This window comes from Eleginops maclovinus, chromosome 7 (assembly GCF_036324505.1).
Source record: "Eleginops maclovinus isolate JMC-PN-2008 ecotype Puerto Natales chromosome 7, JC_Emac_rtc_rv5, whole genome shotgun sequence".
NCBI lineage: Eukaryota > Metazoa > Chordata > Actinopteri > Perciformes > Eleginopidae > Eleginops > Eleginops maclovinus.
In genome coordinates this window covers 4,580,380-4,600,897 of record NC_086355.1, presented here as the reverse complement: position 1 = coordinate 4,600,897, position 20,518 = coordinate 4,580,380, and the positions used below count along the sequence as shown (strand labels likewise).

General features: G+C 41.1%; 1 protein-coding gene across 1 annotated transcript in view; it reads left to right on the top strand.

The window, feature by feature from the left end:
- The window catches only part of xpo4 (exportin 4), a 42,306-nt gene that overhangs the window by 1,497 nt on the left and 20,291 nt on the right, over window positions 1-20,518 (top strand). Inside the window, exons 2-7 of the mRNA XM_063887789.1 lie at window positions 105-210; window positions 1,482-1,623; window positions 2,405-2,543; window positions 3,252-3,368; window positions 3,572-3,725; window positions 13,752-13,864. Of these exons, the coding sequence (XP_063743859.1) occupies window positions 105-210; window positions 1,482-1,623; window positions 2,405-2,543; window positions 3,252-3,368; window positions 3,572-3,725; window positions 13,752-13,864 (771 nt within the window). The remainder of the gene's footprint in view (window positions 1-104; window positions 211-1,481; window positions 1,624-2,404; window positions 2,544-3,251; window positions 3,369-3,571; window positions 3,726-13,751; window positions 13,865-20,518) is intronic.

The window sequence follows — 20,518 nt, the reverse complement described above, 5'->3', positions numbered from 1 at the left end:
GACATATTGCTTGATTAATGCTGTGTTTCACTGTGTGTCATCGACTGAAATAGCATGTGCCCACAGACAAACAAACTTGTCTTTTATATGTTGTTTGTTTCCAGGCACCGCCTTCCATGGTCAGCACAGAACAGAGGCAGCATGCGGAACACATTTTCCTCTCCTTCAGGAAATCCAAGTCGCCTTTTGCCATCTGCAAGCACATCTTAGGTAACTGTTTACACAATCATTTATACCTGCAGAGCCTGAATTTATCCAGAAAAATGTACAGTCCGTTTTGATTCATAGTGCTTTCATTGTTTTGTACCTACAGTTGACCCACTTTACTCCAGTTTTAGTGTTTCCATCCAATCAGGGTTTCAGCCATTGATGTTTTGATCACAAACATTCTGCTGTGTATAAGTCAAACATTATAAATGTCACAAACCCGAAAATCATAAACAATTACCTATACCTAGATATGATAAAGGACATACAGAGTTATATACCACGTCTCCTTCATAACAACCGTCTGGTACCTTGTAATGGTACCTTTCAATGGGATTAATAACAGTTAAATATGATCTTATTTACAGACAGAAAGTAGTTTTTATTTATTGTGTTTTAAACGAGGGTGGACATACGAGTAAAAACCTCTTCTACAGCCTCTGAAATTATCCTTAAATTAAATCCACAACTTTTTGTTTTTGGTAAACACTTAAAGAACGTAAACATTGTTACTGATTTGAGGGGAATATTTACTCCAGTACTGTTTCTATTAGACCCAGTAAACTAGCAACTGGTTGTTACATGTTGCTGTTTGCATTATAAAGTAAATCATATTAAGTTTACTTGGAAAAACATCTACCAAACCTGCCTTTTTTAAATCATTAAAACTGTCTTTTAACAAAAATCATTTGTTTAAACAGCTGTTCGTTTTAACAAACACTGGGACAGAACTTGTGTTTAAATGACTTGTTTCATTATGGACAGATTTGTATTTATTCTTATCTAAAAACAGAGGGACGATATCTCATATTCTTTTTCAATGGTCTTTTTATTTTGAAATAATAGCTCATATAGGATATTTCAAAGGTATTTTATTTTGAAACTGTACATCAGAATGTCCTGATATCTGAGGACTGAGTGGCTAGTTCAATAGCTGCCCACTGCTCCTAGTACTAGGATGGGTTAAATGCAGAGGACCAATTTCACTGTGTGTGCTCTGCTGTGTGCATGTATGTGACTAATAAAGAGGGTTTCATCCTCCGATTCTATCTAATTCCCATTCATAAATTGAACAATAATGGGATTTAATTTCAATGCTTTTATTGCCCCATACCACCTTTTACTCTGGGTTTTCAAACTGTGTTCATATTAAATATATATATTAAATTGCCTTTAGTTTGGTGTGGGAGTAAATGTAGAAAATGACTTTCTCCAACTGAGTTCTTTAAATAAAAATGTATATTTGACCCTCTTTGTTTTAATCACCTCTCCAGAGACCAGTAAGGTGGACTATGTGCTGTTCCAGGCGGCCACAGCCGTCATGGAGGCGGTGGTGCGGGAGTGGATCCTGCTGGAGAAGACCAGCATCGAGTCCCTCAGGGCCTTCCTTCTCACCTACGTCCTTCAGAGGCCCAAGTAAGAGAGAAGGAAACGGGAATAATTAAACCAGTGTGTGTCTTGGAGGTCTCTTATTAAGTATGCATGCCATTTATAGACCTGTGGGGGGGAGCGCACAGCTATTGATAGGCCTCCTTTCCTCCTACATAAGCCTGAAGCAAACTAAGTTATGCACCAGTAATTCAACAATACTTTCAAACCCGAAAGACATTATGATCTTTTTTCCTTAACTAGATAGTGCTATATATCATTAAAATACTCACAAATTGTTTGTTCAAGTAACATTTATTCTATCTGCATAATTTCTTCAAATGACAAGATTTCTGAAATACTTTGTAGTCCTTTTTCTAGAAAAAAATGCATTTTTTAAAAATCCAAAATCTAAGTTTTTAGGCCCAAAATGAGTTTGACAGTGGCGTCATAAATGGTACACTTAACCATACATGGAAAATATAGGCTGACTCAAAACGCAATATGAGCTTTTTTCTTAAGTATCTGCTCATGAAAACAGCTGAGAAGAAGAGCACAAGTTACATAAACTAAGGTTACAAAAAGCTAGATGGATTGTTGTTTTCTCTTGTTTGAGTAGACGGTATGATGGTGAAAAAAAGAGACCACAAAAATGCAATAACTGTTCCAAAGAAAACACGCTTCTGCAGGGATTGAACCCTCAGTCACAACATTTCTCTTTCACTTTTCACTCTCTTCTCAGTCTCTGCTGAAGTGTTGTTGCACTGACTGTAAGTTCCTCTGGATCAGAGCATTGATTTTATAAACTAACCTCTCTGTTTCCATACAGCCTGCAGAAGTATGTCCGTGAGCAGATCCTGCTGGCGGTGGCGGTCATCGTGAAGAGGGGCTCTCTGGACAAAAGCATCAACTGTAAAAGCATCTTCCACGAGGTTGGGCAGCTCATCAGCAGCGGGAACACCACCGTGGTGAGAGAGGCTACTCGTGTATCCGTGTTAATGTATTTCAAAAGATTAATGACAACCTTGGTTTGTAGAGCTGTACCGAATAGGATCGAACGTTGTGCTCTGTCTTCTGTTTTTTTGCACAGTTGCAGATAAAGATTAGGCTACTCTTACATTATTAGTACAGTTAGATTCCAGTGATGGCTGCAGAGGATTGTTATGTATCATAGGACATCATTTAACGGCTAAAATAAAGATCAAGTAATTAAAAAAGTTCGCTACACTATTTTTATTTATTCCTCCTCAATCCATTCTTTTTGACAGTCTGTAAAACTACATTGCTATGACTAGGTGTCATTGTTGCTCTACTTTTTAAAACAAACTGGACCTCTCCTCTCAATCCAGCAGGGGGCAGCATTTCATTTGTTTCCTTAACTAAACCCAGAAATAGAAAAGGACAAGCATGCAGCCGGAGGAAGTGATCAGGGGCAAAATCCATTTACAATCAGAAAGTATATAAAAAACTTTGACTTTCAAAATATAATTCATTCAAATGCATCTTTTAATATGGGTGAGTGAGCTGGTTTTCAATTAGTTTTTGATTAATAAAATGGGATAGTGGATAGTTTCCTGAAAAACAATTCCCAGTTTTAGAAGGATGAGTTTAGTGTAAAGGCTAGTGTTAGTTTCCTGGTCAATGCCTCCGCTCATATTCTTCCCTCTGTGCTGCAGCAAACCCTGGCCTGCTCCATCCTGACCGCTTTGCTCAGCGAGTTCTCCAGCTCCAGTAAGACCAGCAGCATCGGCCTCAGCATGGAGTTCCACGGCAGCGTCAAGCGGCTCTTCCAGGTCTGATCTCCACCTCACTTCCCTTACTGATTTTCATGTGCTGTCCATGAGTAACGTTGTTGTTGGTCTCCTACCTGCACCCTACTTGTCCTTCGAGCAATCTGAACCTGTCAATGGCTAAAGCAAATCCTTTAGAGTGTATATATTGACAGTTTTGATGCTGAATCCCTCCATCTTTCCCCCTCCTCCTCCTCCTCGTCCAGGAAGACGGCCTGCGTCAGATCTTCATGCTGACCATGGAGGTGCTGCAGGAGTTCAGCCGCAGAGAAAACCTGAACGCTCAGATGTCGTCTGTCTTCCAGCGATACCTCACTCTGGCCAACCAGGTCCTCAGCTGGAACTTCCTGCCACCCAATCATATCCTTTCTTTGTCAGAGGCTGACCATTTCTAGATCTTGGCTCATAGTTTCTACAAAAGTGTGGAGAGGAAAAACAGGTCAGTCCCAGTTTTCCTCATAACTACACAGTATGGCTTTCCACTTGACATGATGGGATGTTTGTTCCCTAAAAAGACGAGAATATTTGCTTGTATGGCAACACAATAACATTTTAAAACTCAGACAATGTCAGTGGTCTTATTTTGTAGTTTATGCTATCAGCTTTTATTGGTTTGAGATTTTATTAAACAATTGAAATCCTGAAATCTGCTAAAATGACACTCCCTCTTCCAGCAGAATTTAGTGATGGTAGCTAGTCACCTGGTCAAGAGTATCCAAAATATTTTACCATGACTTATGAAAACTTATTTAGAAGGTGAACATTGACTTTCAGTTTTGTAAAAATGTAATTTACTGTTTGACTTTGTTGGAAAGAACTAAGGCAAAGTACACAGAAGAATTTCAATTAAAATGTTTGTACTTAGAAATATTTGAGTTCATATCCCTGTAATAGGGATTTGTGTTATTTAATAGTTATTGGAAAGCTTCTCCAAAAGTGAATGGCTAAAAATACAAAAGTAAGACCCTTGTTTTTAAATGTGGGAAGATGTAGGTTTCCAGAGGCAGGAAGAGAAGTCATTTTTCTTTAGATTCAAATAAAAGGTGCATATTGTAGTTTTTAGGAGGATGGTAATAGTTGTTTGGGTACGTGTCTAATTGGAATATCTTCATCTAAACAAAACGCTACGTATGAGTATGCATTATCCCTGTGTGTGTGTGTGTGTGTGTGGCGCTCCTCAAATATGTCGTCCTGAGGAATGCATAGCTGACCCTCAGTTTTGCTTTGTAGTGGGGGGCACACATCCATATTATCTTTACAGTTGGTCGCATTGTTGAGCGAACTTAGGCACTTGTGTGTGTATACGAGTGTGTGTGTGTGTGTTCGGGCTTATTACCACTTTAATCCCAACCGGCCTGTCTGAGGGGATTCTGAGTGGCGCTCTGCTGCCATCCTGGTTCATGTATCACTTTCAAAGAGGTGTCTGTGGGTCCATCTCCCCCCCACCCCACCCCCCTCGCCTCGGCTTGTTGAGGCTCCCCTCGGTATGCCTGGCACGCTCTGTTCGATATGTGTGTGTTATCAAAGAGACATTTTTTAGTCCTGTGTCTTTGCTGTTTGTAATTTGTATACATCAGTGTTCTTTAGTGTTGACTGTGTGCTGTTCATGCAGCGGAGCAGTTCCTGTGCATGGAACGGTCCTCTCAGGTTGGGGTTAAATAAATAGATACTGAATATTATATATGATTGTAGGAGCTAAAATGCTTATCTAGCTGTTGTTTATTATTTCTTGATTTGTGGAAAAGCAAAGAGTGTGAGCTAGGTTCAGACATTTTCTGCTGACCGTATGGTTATACGTTAGTGATTGTTTGTTTTACTTCTCCATTAAGCATCATTTAACTCTTAACTTCAGTACGGACAGCGATGAGTGAAGTTTAGCCTCTTTAGTAACTTAATTAATTTGTCATTTTCTCGCTACAACCATTAATTAAGGTTCCAGATGTTCTATTATTCAGTATTGAAACGTTAGCTTGCGTTGCCAATAAGTGATTTGATTTATTTTAATCAGGATTGCAGCACCAAGGTTACTTTTCACTTAAAATGTCAGCTTGAATTAATACTTTATGCCAGTTTTTGGAGGGTAGCATATTGGCATTAATGTGATGAAATGCCTCGATATTTTTCCTTTTGGGTTAGCCAAAAAAATCCCAGAATATAAACTAAACCACCTGAGAAACACGTTGATATAGATGTTTCTAATTCTAACTCATTTTTCCAAATTTTTCCGACATGACCTGAATGCAGCATTAAATCTCTCATAATATTAAGTCAAGTGAAACAGAATGCATGTATCCGCCCTGTAGTTCACATCCGCTCCAACATAAAATAAGACACACCGTTCCACCAAATTGAAAGTTAATCGGTCCTGTAGTTTTTCCGTAATCCTGCTGACAGGCCGAGCAGAAATATTGTTAGTAAGACCTCTGGGAACTTGTTGCCTGGGATACATCTGTGCTTCTCTTGTTTCTTTATAATGATGTGTCCCACCAGAGAGAGAGCATCACTTCTCAAATCAAGTGGCATTCTCCTCAATATTCTGTGTGCATGCGAGGGTCTGGAAAGCCTGCGAGTGTGTGGGCTGTTGAGAGGGAGAACAGATTGATGAAGACCGCTGGGAGGCCTGAATGAGTGCGGGCGCCTGTCTGCACGTGTCACAATGTGTGATGCGACACAAACGTATACCACTTGTACCGGGGGGGGGGGGGGGGGTCTCTGCTTAATTGCATGGCTGACAGTCGCCGCCTTTCATGCACACGAACGCACCCCCCCGTCAACCAGCTCAAATATACCCCTTTTTAAAAACGCATTTCTCCCTTAGAGGAACCGAGCGGTATGCGTGTCATCTGTCCGCGCCGCCGTCTGAACCCTGCGGCTCTGGTGTCATCTGGCGGCGGCACGCTCCCCGGGCGTCTGTACGACACCGTGTCACTCCACACCGGGCCTCACGCCGCTCAGGGTGGTGGTCGCTGCTGTAAATGGCTGTCGGAGCTGACAGATGGATCACCCTCCAGCCTCCACTCTGCAGGATCAGTCTGCATGTCTGGATCCACTTTGTGTTGTTTAGATGCATCTGGCATGTGAGGGCAATCTCTGAATTCATCCGTCAGTTGTCTTGCAATAATAGCCAGTGGCACTTTGCTCTGTAGTTTTTCTACCATCTGTTCTTTCCTTCACTGGAGAGGAATGCATGGATTTCACGGTGTATCAGCTCTCTAAAACTTGAGTTGTTTCAGATTAAAGCATGGCCTTCCACGCCTCTTCCCTTTAGGCGCTGGTGTCTTTTCTTACTTGACGTGTGGTTTCATACTTTGTCTTAAAAGAGGAAGAGAGAGAGAGACCTCCGCTTGTGGAATTCTTTCTTATTTTTAGTGAGACGGGGCATTAACTTCTATCAATCAAGAGCTATTCTTGTGCTGAAGAGGTCTGTCAGTGTGACACTCGCCCCGGCCCGGCTCTCTATTCTCATTAGCTGTTTGGGGGTCAATTTATGGGCAGTTTGGCCCTCGGGTTAAGGTTAGGATTTGGAGTGTGTAAGCTGATGCTGGGTGTTTGCGTTGGCCCTGACCTGTATGGAGAATCTCCCACTACTGCTGTCTAAACACCAGGGTGCAAGAGTACACACGACACATGGTCAAATGATGAGGCACATTCTTTTTTTTCATTGTTAACGTAGAGAGATTATTACAAGGTCTCGCAATGCTGTAGATTTCTTTCATTTAATAAATGTCTACCAAATTTTTTGCCAAAATCAGCTCGTCATTAGGAGTTTAATCAGACTGGACACAGAATAACACCCATTTTTGCAAAATGATTTCTGATTTAAAATAGCTTCAATTATAAGACAAATTCCAAATCATATGTTAAAGAAAAAGGGTTTATAAATCACCCATTTGCCCACCAATAGCATTTCATGTCTAACTTTTGCAGTTCAAGAATGGTTTTCCTTGTATCCTTCGAAAGCATTGCTGTCTCGCACCTCTGTACGGTCTCATAGGAGATGCATTTAATATCTGTAATTGAACTGAAATGCAGCAAAGAAGATCAAACAGTTAGCACAAACTTCAATGGGACAAAATAAATCCTAGTTTTACTGATGGTAGTAAAAGAACACACTGTTAATTGCCAGATTATTAATCCTTCCTCGATGATGGGTTTATTTGTATTCCTAAAACTCTTAATGAACATGCCACTTATCAAACTTAAAAGGAGGCAGTGCAGTTCAGTGTCTGGATATAAAAGCCTCTAAATCCCAACCTTCACCCACAAGTTATCACGTGTTGGTCTGAAGCATCGAGCACAGTGACATGATTGATATAGTCTTGGTTTGATTTAGTGCCGCGAGATATAATGACAACTGCTGTCTAAACACATGGCGGCCAAACAGTAGAAGAAAATGGGCGAGGGAGGGGAGGGGCAGGTCAGGGAGGAGGTATTCCTGGACTGTTATTTCACATGGCGAGGCTGCAGGGGAGACTTAAAGCAGGATATATCACTTAAACCCCACCACGCGCCTTAGCATAGCGCTGCGCTCCTCGCACGGCGGCTGGCAGACGCTGCGCCGCTGTCCCCGTGCAGCGCGACCATCCTCAGTCACGAGGATCAGGCGTAATGAATAGAGGATACAAGAGAAGCTCGCTAAGCCACAGCCGCCGGGCACCAAGGTCGGCAAGATGTTCAGATTGCCACTTAAATCGGTCATGAAAATACTATCAAATAGATCTGTGAGCGTCTGCGGATTGTTGGAGAAAGAGGATCCGGGAATGTGAAATGTGAAGCCGGATCTGATTTCTTCTCTAGGGGCTTAATTAACTATACCCAGGGTGTTTTAACATACCCAGTGTATTAGAAAGTACACACACTCTGCAGGAGTTAGCCAACCATGCTGTTGATTGTGTTTTCTAAATACGTAATTTGACTTTTCTTGGCATCTTTGATTAGTAGGAGTAATGACATTTGAAACTTCTGAAATGAAACAAAGAATATAAATCACGAAACAAATAAAGAGTTCCAATCACATCTTGATATAATATACATTAATTGACAAAAAAATAAGACAGACTTGATGTTCATTATGGTTTCAAGGATCTGCAATTTATTCCACACTGAAATGAAAGGGAACTAACAACTGACTAGAAAGACACTTAAAAATGGTCTTGAGTTATACAAAATACACAATGCAATTAAGGAATTACACTGAAGTTGACATAACTCAATGTTAGTATATTATCTTGACAATTATTATAAAGATTTCCATGACATTTGGTACTCTTATTCATGTTGACAATTGTAAACCCCTACAAGACCCATCACCAAGTCTAAACTTCCCCTTTTAATGAAATATCTTAATGCAATGGTTTTCCACCAAATTTGGTAAAGCCATTCATATCCTCCTCGTGACAAGCTCAGATTATTTGATTGATCCTCTGACTTTCCATAGTGCCATCTTCAAGTCATAAATGTAGTTTTTTCACACTGAATACATGAAAATCCCATCAGCCTCAGCTGCAGTTTGTGTTTAGTGCCAATTAGTAAATGTCAACAGGCACATGAACATGATAAACATTATAAAACCTGCACAATAAAAGCATTGTGAGCATGCTGACGTTAGCATGAGCTCACTTTGCTTTGGTACAGCCTCACAGAGCTGCTGGTTTGACTGTAGCCTCATAAAGTTTGTGACACAAATCAACTCTGTGAAAATGTTGGTGTTGAGTTTTAATGAATGGCTTCTCCACTTTTGTTTGCACATGCTGACGAAATAAACAAACGCACAAAGATGACTCCATTATAATTAGATTAAAAATGTTGACGTTGGTATATTTTGTTGTTTTGTGTTGTGGTCCACATAACTCGGCCTCTTTCGTTCCGTCAGAAAGGACTCAGCCCACATCTGCTGTTCTGTAGTCATGTGGTGTGTTTATGCGTCGCAATGCATGCTGAATTACATCCCAAGGAAACAGCGAGGACTTTTTACTGCAGCTATGCTCCCACACGCTTTGAAGAGGAGAGCCGTAGATTGACGCACAATACCTGGGCTAAGGTTCACATGTGAAACCATAAATACTGAACGACGGAAGATGTGGAGCCCGAAGAAATGTCGGCCTGCTTTGGTCCGAATAAATAGAATCGAGGCAGGAAATTAAACTTGTTGTTTCTCTGCCAAAAGGACTGGCAGTTAATACCAGCAGCAGCTTTATTGGCATCGGCTGGTGTTAATTAAGGTATTACAATGTGTGTTTAGGCCTTTATGCAGCTTAGGCAACCCCATGTGGGAACCCAATGTGTGTGTGAATCCCCTGCTTTTGATTTGGATGCATCGGCTGCGCATGCGGCCAGTTGAAAGTGTCGGCGTTTCCGTTTATCTGTCAGTCCGTCTTATCTTTCCAGTGGAAAATTGACGTGTCACATTAGTTATTCTAGAGGCGGCTGGAGGGGTTGAGATGGGAGCAGGTGATGTCTTTTAAAAACCCACCAAACCCACAGCCACATGTCCTAGTCACTCCACCGCGCGCATTACTCATCCCGGAGGCATGCACACTCAGACACACGCACACACACACACAAACACACACGTAGTTGGTTGTTTTTTCAGCATAGCATGGTTGACGTTTAACCTCAATGTGTTGTATTTTCCTCAGTATTCTAGAGCTTGACTCAAAGGAACCACTTTACCAATCAAAGTCAGAGTAGTTTAAAGTTTCAATTTACATATAAATCATACCAGTTATTTTAAGGACACTACCGTAATGTGTTATAGTTTAATGACTGAGATCTAAAAGAAACAATCAGGATTTCTTCGCCTGGGACAATAATTCTTCATGATGAATTCTGTTGTTTTTCGCTATTTTAAGCTGGTTTTAAATAAATATAGAACACATGTGGATGTGTTATTAAGTTATCTATCTAAGCAACATCATACTCAAACAAATAATCTATTATTTTAATAACCATAATATAACTAATATTGAATTCCAGTGCAAATGTTTTGGATTCAACTCAACGCTCAATGTAACCTTTACCTTGTTATTCTCACAGGAATCAGTTCAGATAGACAGATTAACTCATATTTATAAGTGCTACATAAAATAGATACTAGTCAGAAGCAAACGTGACAATGTAAAGTGACTTTTTAATCAGATTGAGTTTGTTTTTCATGTCATCTCTTCCCAGGAATGGCATCTTGATAACACTTGGCTTAATCACAGCGCCGTGTTTGTGCTTACTGAGGGATATTTTGGTTCTGTAATCTAATTCCATTTGTTATCAAATTAAGTTAAGATGATATGTTCTCTTGCTGTACTTCTTGACAAATGATCAGTTAAAGTTCTCTTCAGGCGTCCTGTTTTCCGCTAATTTAAAACAAATCTATTTTTCTGATGTCCCAACCTGTCAGAGCCTTTCTACGTCTTTGTCTGCCTGGGTAGAGACAGTCGTAGTGGCTGTGCAGTTATCATTCCTGAGGTCTCTCGTGAGTTTTGTCATGTGATCCTTTGCACTGGGTCAGAGCCTGTCGTAGGAAAAAAAGTGATTCAATGTTTGAAAGAAGGGAATTGTATCTGAGGGATTTGCCAGATTAAAGCCTGATTGAACCTGGTTCATGTTGTGAATGAAGCTGGATGTGATAGCTGTAGTGAAGATGAATAAATAAAAGAGAATCAGGACAATTTCTAGTTAGAAATAAATAGTTTAAACCTGCAATAAAACACATTTGCATGATCTCATGTTGCAGTATCCTCCTTTCTCATTCCTTCCATCTTCTGAAAGGTTCAGATGGAGGTCTTCTGCCTCACCACGACTATTTTTAGCCAGGCCTAAAAGCCAAGCATTGGACACACATACATACACACACACAGCCCACAGACCCTCAGACAGGTGCCAACTTTTGTGCCGAAAAGCGTGGTGTGGTGTGTTGTGGTGGGGTGTGTGCGCGGGGAGTGACTGTGGTCAGTGTGGGAGGAATGCTCGACCTCACCGGCCTCCGCCGCTGTTTGGCTTTGATCAAACATTCCTGCAGAAGTTTCCCCCCTTCTGTTGTCCCTGAGCCACGGGGCAGTGATCCGGTTTTTATTTTATGAGTTTAATGTCGCTGATGGAAAACAGAGAGGGGTGTCAGTTTTAATTATTAGATTTCCTTTACAAGCAAGCGGAAGAAGGAAACATTTGAAGAGTATAACATAATGAAACAAACTTCCAATAAGAAACTACATTATTATTTCTGGCAGTCGAACTTTTTAATTAAATTCTTCCATCCAATATCCTGGATAGGGACAATAAAACAATCCCTGCAGAAGTTAAACACGTATAACACCTCACAAACAATCCCACTGAATTGATTGTATTGGATATTCAAACATTTTCAAAATACCCCAAACTATTCAAGACGATTTCAGTAAAATATTCACTTTTTATTTATATTATATTTGATCAGATACAAATAAGTGTAAAGAATAATCTCATAACTGGAACAAATCTGATCAGAATCTAACACAAATGTAGGAATAAAATATAACATGGTGAGTAATATTAAATATAGACTGTAATGTAAACAATTTAAACTGATAGTAAATTAAATGTCTAAAATAAGACAATATAGTCTTTATAAATCCCAAATTTGGAAATGTTTTTGTTGCAGCAGCATGTTAAAGGAACAATTGCAAATAATTAGAAATATAGTATAAAATAAACAATTATATAAAAAAATATTTCAAAATAGAAAATAAAACAACAAAAAACTGGAAAATATAAAAGTTGACGATATGTGACAAAGTGTTTCAAGGTGCAGCCAAAATAAACACAGGACTTTACAGTTTACAGACTATATATATATATTAATCTAAGCAAATTAATTGTTTAACGACTGAATCCGGGGGAAATGCTGCTTTACTTCTTTACCTTGAATATAGATGCATTTGGGTTTTTAAACTTTGTACTGACAAAACAATTACTGTATGTTTTTGTTCTATTTGAAGAACAACCACAGTCAGGGAAAGGGCTGGACAGACACAGGAAAAAAAAGCACCTCCTGATGATGTTTTGGGTACATGTATCTGACATGAAACAGGCTGAGAACTCTGCGGATTTTGTTTTGTCGTGAAACCTTCATCAGGAGATTGAATGTGTTGGAAGAACAAGGAGGGAAATGTTTTGGGTCTTTTAAACGAAGGCGTTGAAATGTTGATTTGTGTGTGAAGAGAGAGTGTGGTTGTAAGGTTTTGATTGGTGTGTGTGTGTGTGTGTGTGTGTGTGTGTGTGTGTGTGTGTGTGTGTGTGTGTGTGTGTGTGTGTGTGTGTGTGTGTGTGTGTGTGTGTGTGTGTGTGTGTGTGTGTGTGTGTGTGTGTGTGTGTGTGTGTGTGTGTGTGTGTGTGTGTGTGTGTGTGTGTGTGTGTGTGTGTGTGTGTGAAGCCTCATCTGGGAGAGTGGAGGAGCAGTACAGTGGGAGTTGTTCTTGATGAGCTATGGGAAAAGCATGTTGTGTGTTTGGGAGAATTGGATAAAGACAGGAAGTGCTTTGCGGCTGCGTGGGGAGAAAGTGTGTGTTGTGGGTTTGTAACAAAACTTGTTGTGGGTGAGCAGAGAAAGTCTTAAATAAGAAGTGTGTGTGTTGTGGCGCCATTCAGAAAGAAAGGCTTCTCCAGGACGTTTCAACATAAAACAGTTTCGGGAACAAAGGGAGGATTGTGTCCGAGGTTTCAAATCAGATCAAGTGTGTTTTGTGGTCAAGGACAAAGACTAAAGACACATGGAAAAGTAGACAAGAGAGGAGAGAGTGATAGAAGTGTTACAAGGGAAACAAGAGTCTTGGAAAGCAGTCAGGAGGAGAGGCAGAGCGATTGGCTGAGGAGGCAGTGGGGGAGTGTTTCAGGGCAGTAAGGAGTCTCGAGGACGTCTTGATTTGAAGAGGAGTGGACAAAGAGGCAGAGTCTCCATTGGCTGCAGCTAGAGTGTGCTTTTAAAGATCTTGTGAGGAAGCAGAGGAGAGAAATCAGAAGGAAGGAAGGAGAGGTGAAGAAGAGGACAAGGGAAGTGTCAGGGAAAGGATCGGTGGAAGGAGGTGAGAAACAAGGCTTGGGTTTCTCTGTGGTGAATAAAGAGCTGACGAGAGAGAAAGGGAAGAACAAGGAAACAAAGAAGGGAGGGTGAGAGAATTTAAAGAAACCATTGTGGAGTGAAGAGTGGCAGCATTAATGAGAGACAGAGCTCCTGCTGCCAGACGAACCACAGCCTCACACTCAGAGACGTAAATACCCACTGAGAGGATCAGTGACAGGAGCTGGTGTTTTTGTGTCTGCCGCTCCTCCTCCTCCTCCTCCTCCTGTTCTTCTTCTTCTTCTTCTTCTTCCTCCTCCTCTTCATGCTTTTGTTGGCCTTAACTGGCAGTGGGTCACTGGGGCGCCACTACATCGCCATGTTCGAGGCCACGCAGAACGTCATGCTGAAGCCAACGGAGACCTGGAGGGAAGCGCTGCTGGACACCCGCGTCATGGACCTCTTCTTCACCGTGAGTAACCCTTTCCATCACTCGTCTGTTCGTCCTTTTCCCGAGAATGCAGCCTCTTAAAACTTGTGTAAATATGCAGTTTTGGGAGTTGAGCTTTCATGTTATGACAGTACATTTTTGTCTCTGTTTTACGAGTGGGATCGCTCTTCCATTTAAGTTAAGCAGGATTATAAAAGTTTGATATTACCTGATCATAACCTGGAATCATGGTCAACTTAAAGGAATATTTCACCCACAAAATGACAACTTCAATGTCAATTCCTCACCTTGTTATACCTTCAAAAAGGAGATTGTTCTCATGCCTTTGCGGTGACTAAGAATCCAGAAACTGAGAGAAGTCTTGACTAATTTGACCACATTAACACCTCATTTAACGGCAGAAAATCCATAGGAAAACATGTCTGAAAACTCACATTCCTGCAGTATAATGCTCACTACTTTCCACCTTTCTTGTGTTAAATCCATAGTAATTCAAACACTATATGTCCTCCTGTTTTCCATCCATCCCTATCTTCCTATCAGGGAGGTCTGTCTCTTTTCTGTCGGTGTGTGTCCCGCTTTACCCTTTCTCTTTATTCATATTCCTTCTGACCTCTAGATGGTGGTTTATTCATGATAAACAAATGGAGACAGTTTGCCTTCTCATGTTAGGCAAAGACATTTCACCGGACCTCATCTTTTTGGCACATTTTGAAAAGTCTTTCCCAGTTTTGTGGGTTTTCCTCACGCTCCATTAAGTGGATTTATGGATGCTTTGCAGTGGGGTCGTGTTATTGCACGACTGTCCAGAGACGACCGCCCGGGGAAGTGAATGTGTATTTTCGTGCAGTGGCTTGTGTGTTTTTAAGAGGTCGGCCCACGCTGGCTGAGCAAACGCTGTGGAAGAGTGTGGTGTGGAACAAAAAGGTCAGCTCCTCTTCACTACCCAAGCCAACGCTCCTGGCTGCTGTCCACAGATACTGCTCCTCTCACACACTGAGGGGGATAGGTTTTAATCCCACAGAACCACAGGTGGTCATTTGAGTCGGTCCTAAGGGAAATTAATAGGGTCCTAAAATCTCAAAATTGTACTTACAGTAGGAGTGAATCTACTGAGCTTCTTCACACCTCTGTTAATTTTTGGTTTACCTGTAAAGATGATTTGATTATTCTTACTTATTATTATTTATTTTTTGCTGAATTTTAATTATTTATTAAAACGATGCAAAGATCACGACCGCTGACGACCATGAACTGAACTCTGACTTTCGATTAGCAACATTTGCTAGAAAGGGTAGGACTTCTATTGCCCCTTTTGAACATGAACTTTATCATTTATACTTTGTAAAAAATCTTTGTAAACATGTTCAATAAGTTGCCTTAAAAAAAATGTACCTAAATCTTTTAACAAATAATGTCCCGAAGCTAAAGACTTTGACTTATAAAACATCATGAAGATTGAATGGGAAATATCCGGACATTAAGTGAGTCAGAAATGAAAAGATAAGCTGATTGTTTTATCTTTTTATTTCTGCCTTTTCTTTAAGGTGTTATCTGAAAGTATTCTGATAAAATGAAATGACACACGGTAAGGGCCCTTAGTCACTGCACCTCTTTATCCTTCACCTGGAATCACCTGTTTCTGTATCAGCATCATAACCTTCGTCTGCAGTCACACCCTGTCACTGTTGACCTCACCCTGTCCGTCCACTTTGAATTACTGAATGGGTACCACTCATTTAACACTTGGCCTTGACACACACTTCTTTGGTTGCCTTTTGTTCTTCCACAAACAAAAGACACCTGATATTTCAGATTCAGAGTCTCTAATAAACTGTCATTTCTGGCACTATTTGTTGGAAGTCGTCTTGGTGAATGACGCTGCAACTAAATCCTGCTACACCGCTGCCAAACCGAAGCACACACGGTATGAATCAGATGCTTTAGGGAAACTCTGGTTGTTGTTTCTTGGCCTTTTGGAAAAGGTTTTCTTTTAATTGATGGAATCTTTTCAGTTTTTACGACACAGGAGACGAGGCTTAGTGAGAGCCTTTCCTTTGAATCTGAAGCCAAGGTGGTTTTAAAAAGCAGGACTGATTAATGAAAAAGTGTGTCTGGTATTCCCTTAGCTTCCTTTTAGATGCGTGCTTACAATCTGGTGTTGATTTGTTTTTAAAGGAGAGAGAAAATACAGATTTAAGGCAGGATCTCTGTCGATACAGACACCGTCTAACACTTTTTGAGACGGTTAATACTTTATTGATGTATTATTTTTGTAAGGATATCCTACACACTGTACCTTTTTTAAGCATGTGATTGTCATGTTGTCACTTACAGCCCATTGACTTCTGGTGTTTCCATACGGGATAGCAACTGTCTTCTCACTTCAGCACCTTTTTCTCTCCTCCATCTTTTGTTCACGGACACAAATATCGTCTAAATCCTCAGGTGTCTCTTACTCTGTTTAACATGGTGGTTATTTAAGTCTTTGGGAACACTTGATAACTGGTGAACAAGACCAGTATAAATGCCTGTCGTATAACTTCATCTGTGTAAATAAAACATAAATACACAGGAAAAACACGGCATTAATCCTGAGAAGTGTTTGATTGTACTGCCTCTGAATTCACAGTCTCTGATAGCTGTAATTGGCTGCAGACAGCGGCGGTAATCAGAGGGTTGTAACACAAAGCACTTGGCCCTAATCACGGATTTGATTGGCCGCTCGCAACAGTTGAATAAAAATGTTTGTCATTTTTCTGTCGGTCCCCTGCGCTGCTGGAATCTGCAGGATGTGTTTTGTGTTGGTTTCAGTTTTCACGCCTTCGGACTCATCTCTCGCTCTGGTATTTCTAGTAGCTCAACTGTTTGTTATTGTGAGACGGCTGCGGCACTGTCAGCTGTGTGTGTGTGTGTGTGTGTGTGTGTGTGTGTGTGTGTGTGTGTGTGTGTGTGTGTGTGTGTGTGTGTTACAGCATGGAGTTGTGTGCATATTGGTCTCAGTGGGGTTGTGTCAATTTTAGTTTGTGTAGTATTATTGTGTGTGTGTGTGTGTGTGTGTGTGTGTGTGTGTGTGCACATGCGTGCGTGTGTGCGTGCATGTGTGTGTATATTTGTTCAATTTAATGGGGTCCTCTGCTTTTCCAGCTGCCGTGTTTCCTCAGCTGTGTGGGGTAACAGGCTGCACATCTTAAGTCTGTCTGTCTGTCTGTCTGTCTGTCTGTCTGTCTGTCTGTCTGTGGGGAGGGGGCACTCATAGACACGCGCCATCAGGGTCACAGTCCACAGCAGACCAGTGGCAGGATTAGAGCCCGGCCCCAGGATTAGGGGCCCCTGTTAACAACCCCAGTAACCCACCTATCTCACACACACACACACACACACACACTTGTTACCCTGTTGAGCGACTCATGGGGGGTGGGGGCTTTGTCCCTCTGTGGGTTGGTGTCTGTCAGTTTCCCATTAACTGGCTCCAGGGCTCCTCTGCGATCATAGTGTATTGGAGGCCGCTGCTCTCATCACTCAGGCATGGTTTTTAGTCGCCGTACTAAAGGATTATTCCTACAATCAGGGGTTATTTTTATAGATTTCCCCATCATTGCTCTTCCCTGAGTTCTGGGAACCCATCACTAAAGAGTAGTCAGCATGACAAACAGAAGCCACATGTAACAGTCAAACTTATTTTAATGTAAAAGCAACAATGAAAGTACGAAACAAATAACACCCACAGTCACTGATGGATTATTAGACACACATCAGGTGCCTCACACTGGATTTCCATGGATGTATAATAATTACTGGATACAGCGGGAGATCGGGGGCGGGGCTTAAGGGGAAACTCAACTGCGCATGCTCTATGCTCTCGACAGCCAGGCATGACGGGTAATTTTTGGCGTTTTGCTCTAGAGAATCTCAGGCCATTTTGTCTTCATGCGCCAATGAGCAGCTCTCATACGAATGAACGAGGGCCCGCCTCCGATGCTGTATCCAGTTCCTATTATACCTATACCTATTATGGGAAGTTTATTTGGTTATAAATTATCCATCGATTAACAGACGTCTGTTTCCTAATGTAAGTCAATGGGAAAAAGTATTTCTGGGCCCGGTGACGTCACGGACTGATACCGACGTTGTAGTACCGCCGTTTGGCCACTACGAATATTTTCCTCAGAATCCCGAGCACTTCCTGGGGGCTTGTTGATTTCCAACTAAAATTACTTCACAAAACTGTTGTTTGCTTGTTTACAAAGTGACTGCTCTTGATTCCAGTCCCAACACACTGACATGTAGCAGTGTAATGTTGTTAACGGTCAGTGCCTTTAACCTCAAACCCCCGGGGTGACCTGTTTGAACAAGAGCATGGCAATTACAAGATTGAGAAGAGCATCATATCTAATGGAAATAAAAACGCTGCGGTGGGCATGTATTTAAACAGCCTATTGAAGCCTGAATCATTATTGATGGATATTGGTCCCCACAGAGTCTGAGATCCAGAGCTCCCTCTACTGAGAGGACATGCGCATATTATAGGAAATCAGTGTGACGCATCCATTTCGTTTGCTGCTAAACCAATTTTGAATCCAATGCTTGAAGTGTCTTTTTTCAAGGTTTTTTGTTGAAGAGTATTCATCTCTTTTCCACTTCAGCTGCTGGCATCTCTGACTCAGGGATGTAGTGATTTTGAAGATGGATAAACACAAGAAAGAATGAAAGAACAAGGATAATCCTAACAGAGAATATGCAGGAATAGAAAGGGGAGACAAACAGAAAAGATTGAAGGCAGGGAGTGGAGTGCGTGTGAGGGAGATTTGGGGATGAATCGTCCTCGGTAGATTGAAAAAGGAAGAAGAACCCGGTGTTTGTTGTCCTTCTTCAGAAATAAACACACTATACTTTTGTCGATTTAACACCTGGTGACCACAGCGCAAGGAAAAAAAAGAAGAAGAGATTACACAAACTGAGGCGTCTGTAATTTTGGCCTCAGCTGTGTGTTTGTGTTTCTGTGAGTCTTTAGTTTCTGTTTGGCTCGGAGTGATTGGAGAGCGGCTCCAAATTATGATTGAGTGTATATCCACATGAAACACAATTACACACACACACGCACACACGCACACACGCACACACACACACACACACACACACACACACACACACTTCTGGATGCATCTGGTTTATTTCATCGCTTCAAATTGGCATCTGTGCACACACACGATGCTATTATTCTTAATATCTATATAGTTTCTATAATTGAATTCCCAGAGAATATATGACATATGCACAGTATCAGTGTACGGCCTCATTGTGATTGAAGCCTCCCCCACGATTCCTGGAAAAAGATAGCAGTGAGAGCCGTAAACACAATCAGTGTGGAGTGCAGCGACTGATGAGGCTGCAGCTGATTCTCCTCAGACTCGGCCTGCAGGCAGACAGTAACCCAATCTGAGAGAGGGAGGGAGAGAGAGCGATGGTGAAAAAGAGAGCAAAGACAATAAGTTGGAAGCTCAGTGTTGATTTGAAAAAAACAGAAAGATGAGCCTCTGAGCCCCCGAGGTAACAGACACCAGGCTTTGTCTCCTTCTATAAATACCACCGTCGTTCTCCCCTCCTCTCTCTCTCTGTCGTCCAGCTCTCTCTGCATCCTCTTTCCCTCACCTCGTTGTCGACCTGCTTCTCTCCTCCCCTCCAGTTTTCTCTCATTTCAGCTCATTTTCTCTTCGCTTCGACTCACTACCTCGTTACTCTTCGCCCTTTCTCTCCTCTCCAGTTATATTCTCTCACCTTATTAGGGCTCCTACTGAACCCCGATACTTCTTTAGCACAGACAGAAATGTGTCTGCAGAGATGTTTCTGTTTAACATCATTTTTAAAGCATGTGAACACAGAATAGGATCTCTTTTAGGGAAGTCCTTTTCATGACAGATTCCCAATAACACGTTTCGAGACAATGCAGTTGTAATATTTTATTTTTAGAAAGGGATTTTGTTATCTGTAGGTCTTGTCTAATTTACAGCAATGAGTATCAAACAATGTCAACTGACTGAAGTTGGATCTAAATTAGAGTTGCAACTATTTTGAGGATAAATTCATAATCTTTTACTTAAAAATGCCAAGATTTTGTTTCTAAAATGTGAAGATTTTGATGCTTTTTTGTCATAAATATGAAAGTAAATTAAATGTCTTTGGGTCTTAGTGTGTAGGGAATTATATTGAGCATGTTTCACAATTTTTTTAGCTTTTTATGTAATACTTGATTAGTCAGGAACATAATTATTTAAAGTCCTCTGAAATTATTCTTTGCAATTAAAAGGTTTAATCACTAAATCATTTTTTGTGCTCTTTTTTAATTTTTTTAATTTTTGTGTTCAGTCAACTTTTTAACCTTTGCGTTATGCACTTTTAATTTCATAAAAAAAGAGTCTCACTGCCGAAGCGGCCGTTATAAGCTGCAAGTTAGCAACTTTGACAACGCCAGCTCTCCGCAGATACCAAACCATCGATTAATCAGCGTGCTGTCATCTGAGCCGCATGCCCAAAATGTTCCATATTGTTGTATCTCGTTCTCTCTCTCCTTTCATCATTCCCACTCCCTGCATACTGACACACACACACACACACGTTGGGTATCTATAGTCTGACTCAAGGCGACTGACATTACTGGCATCGCATGGATCATTC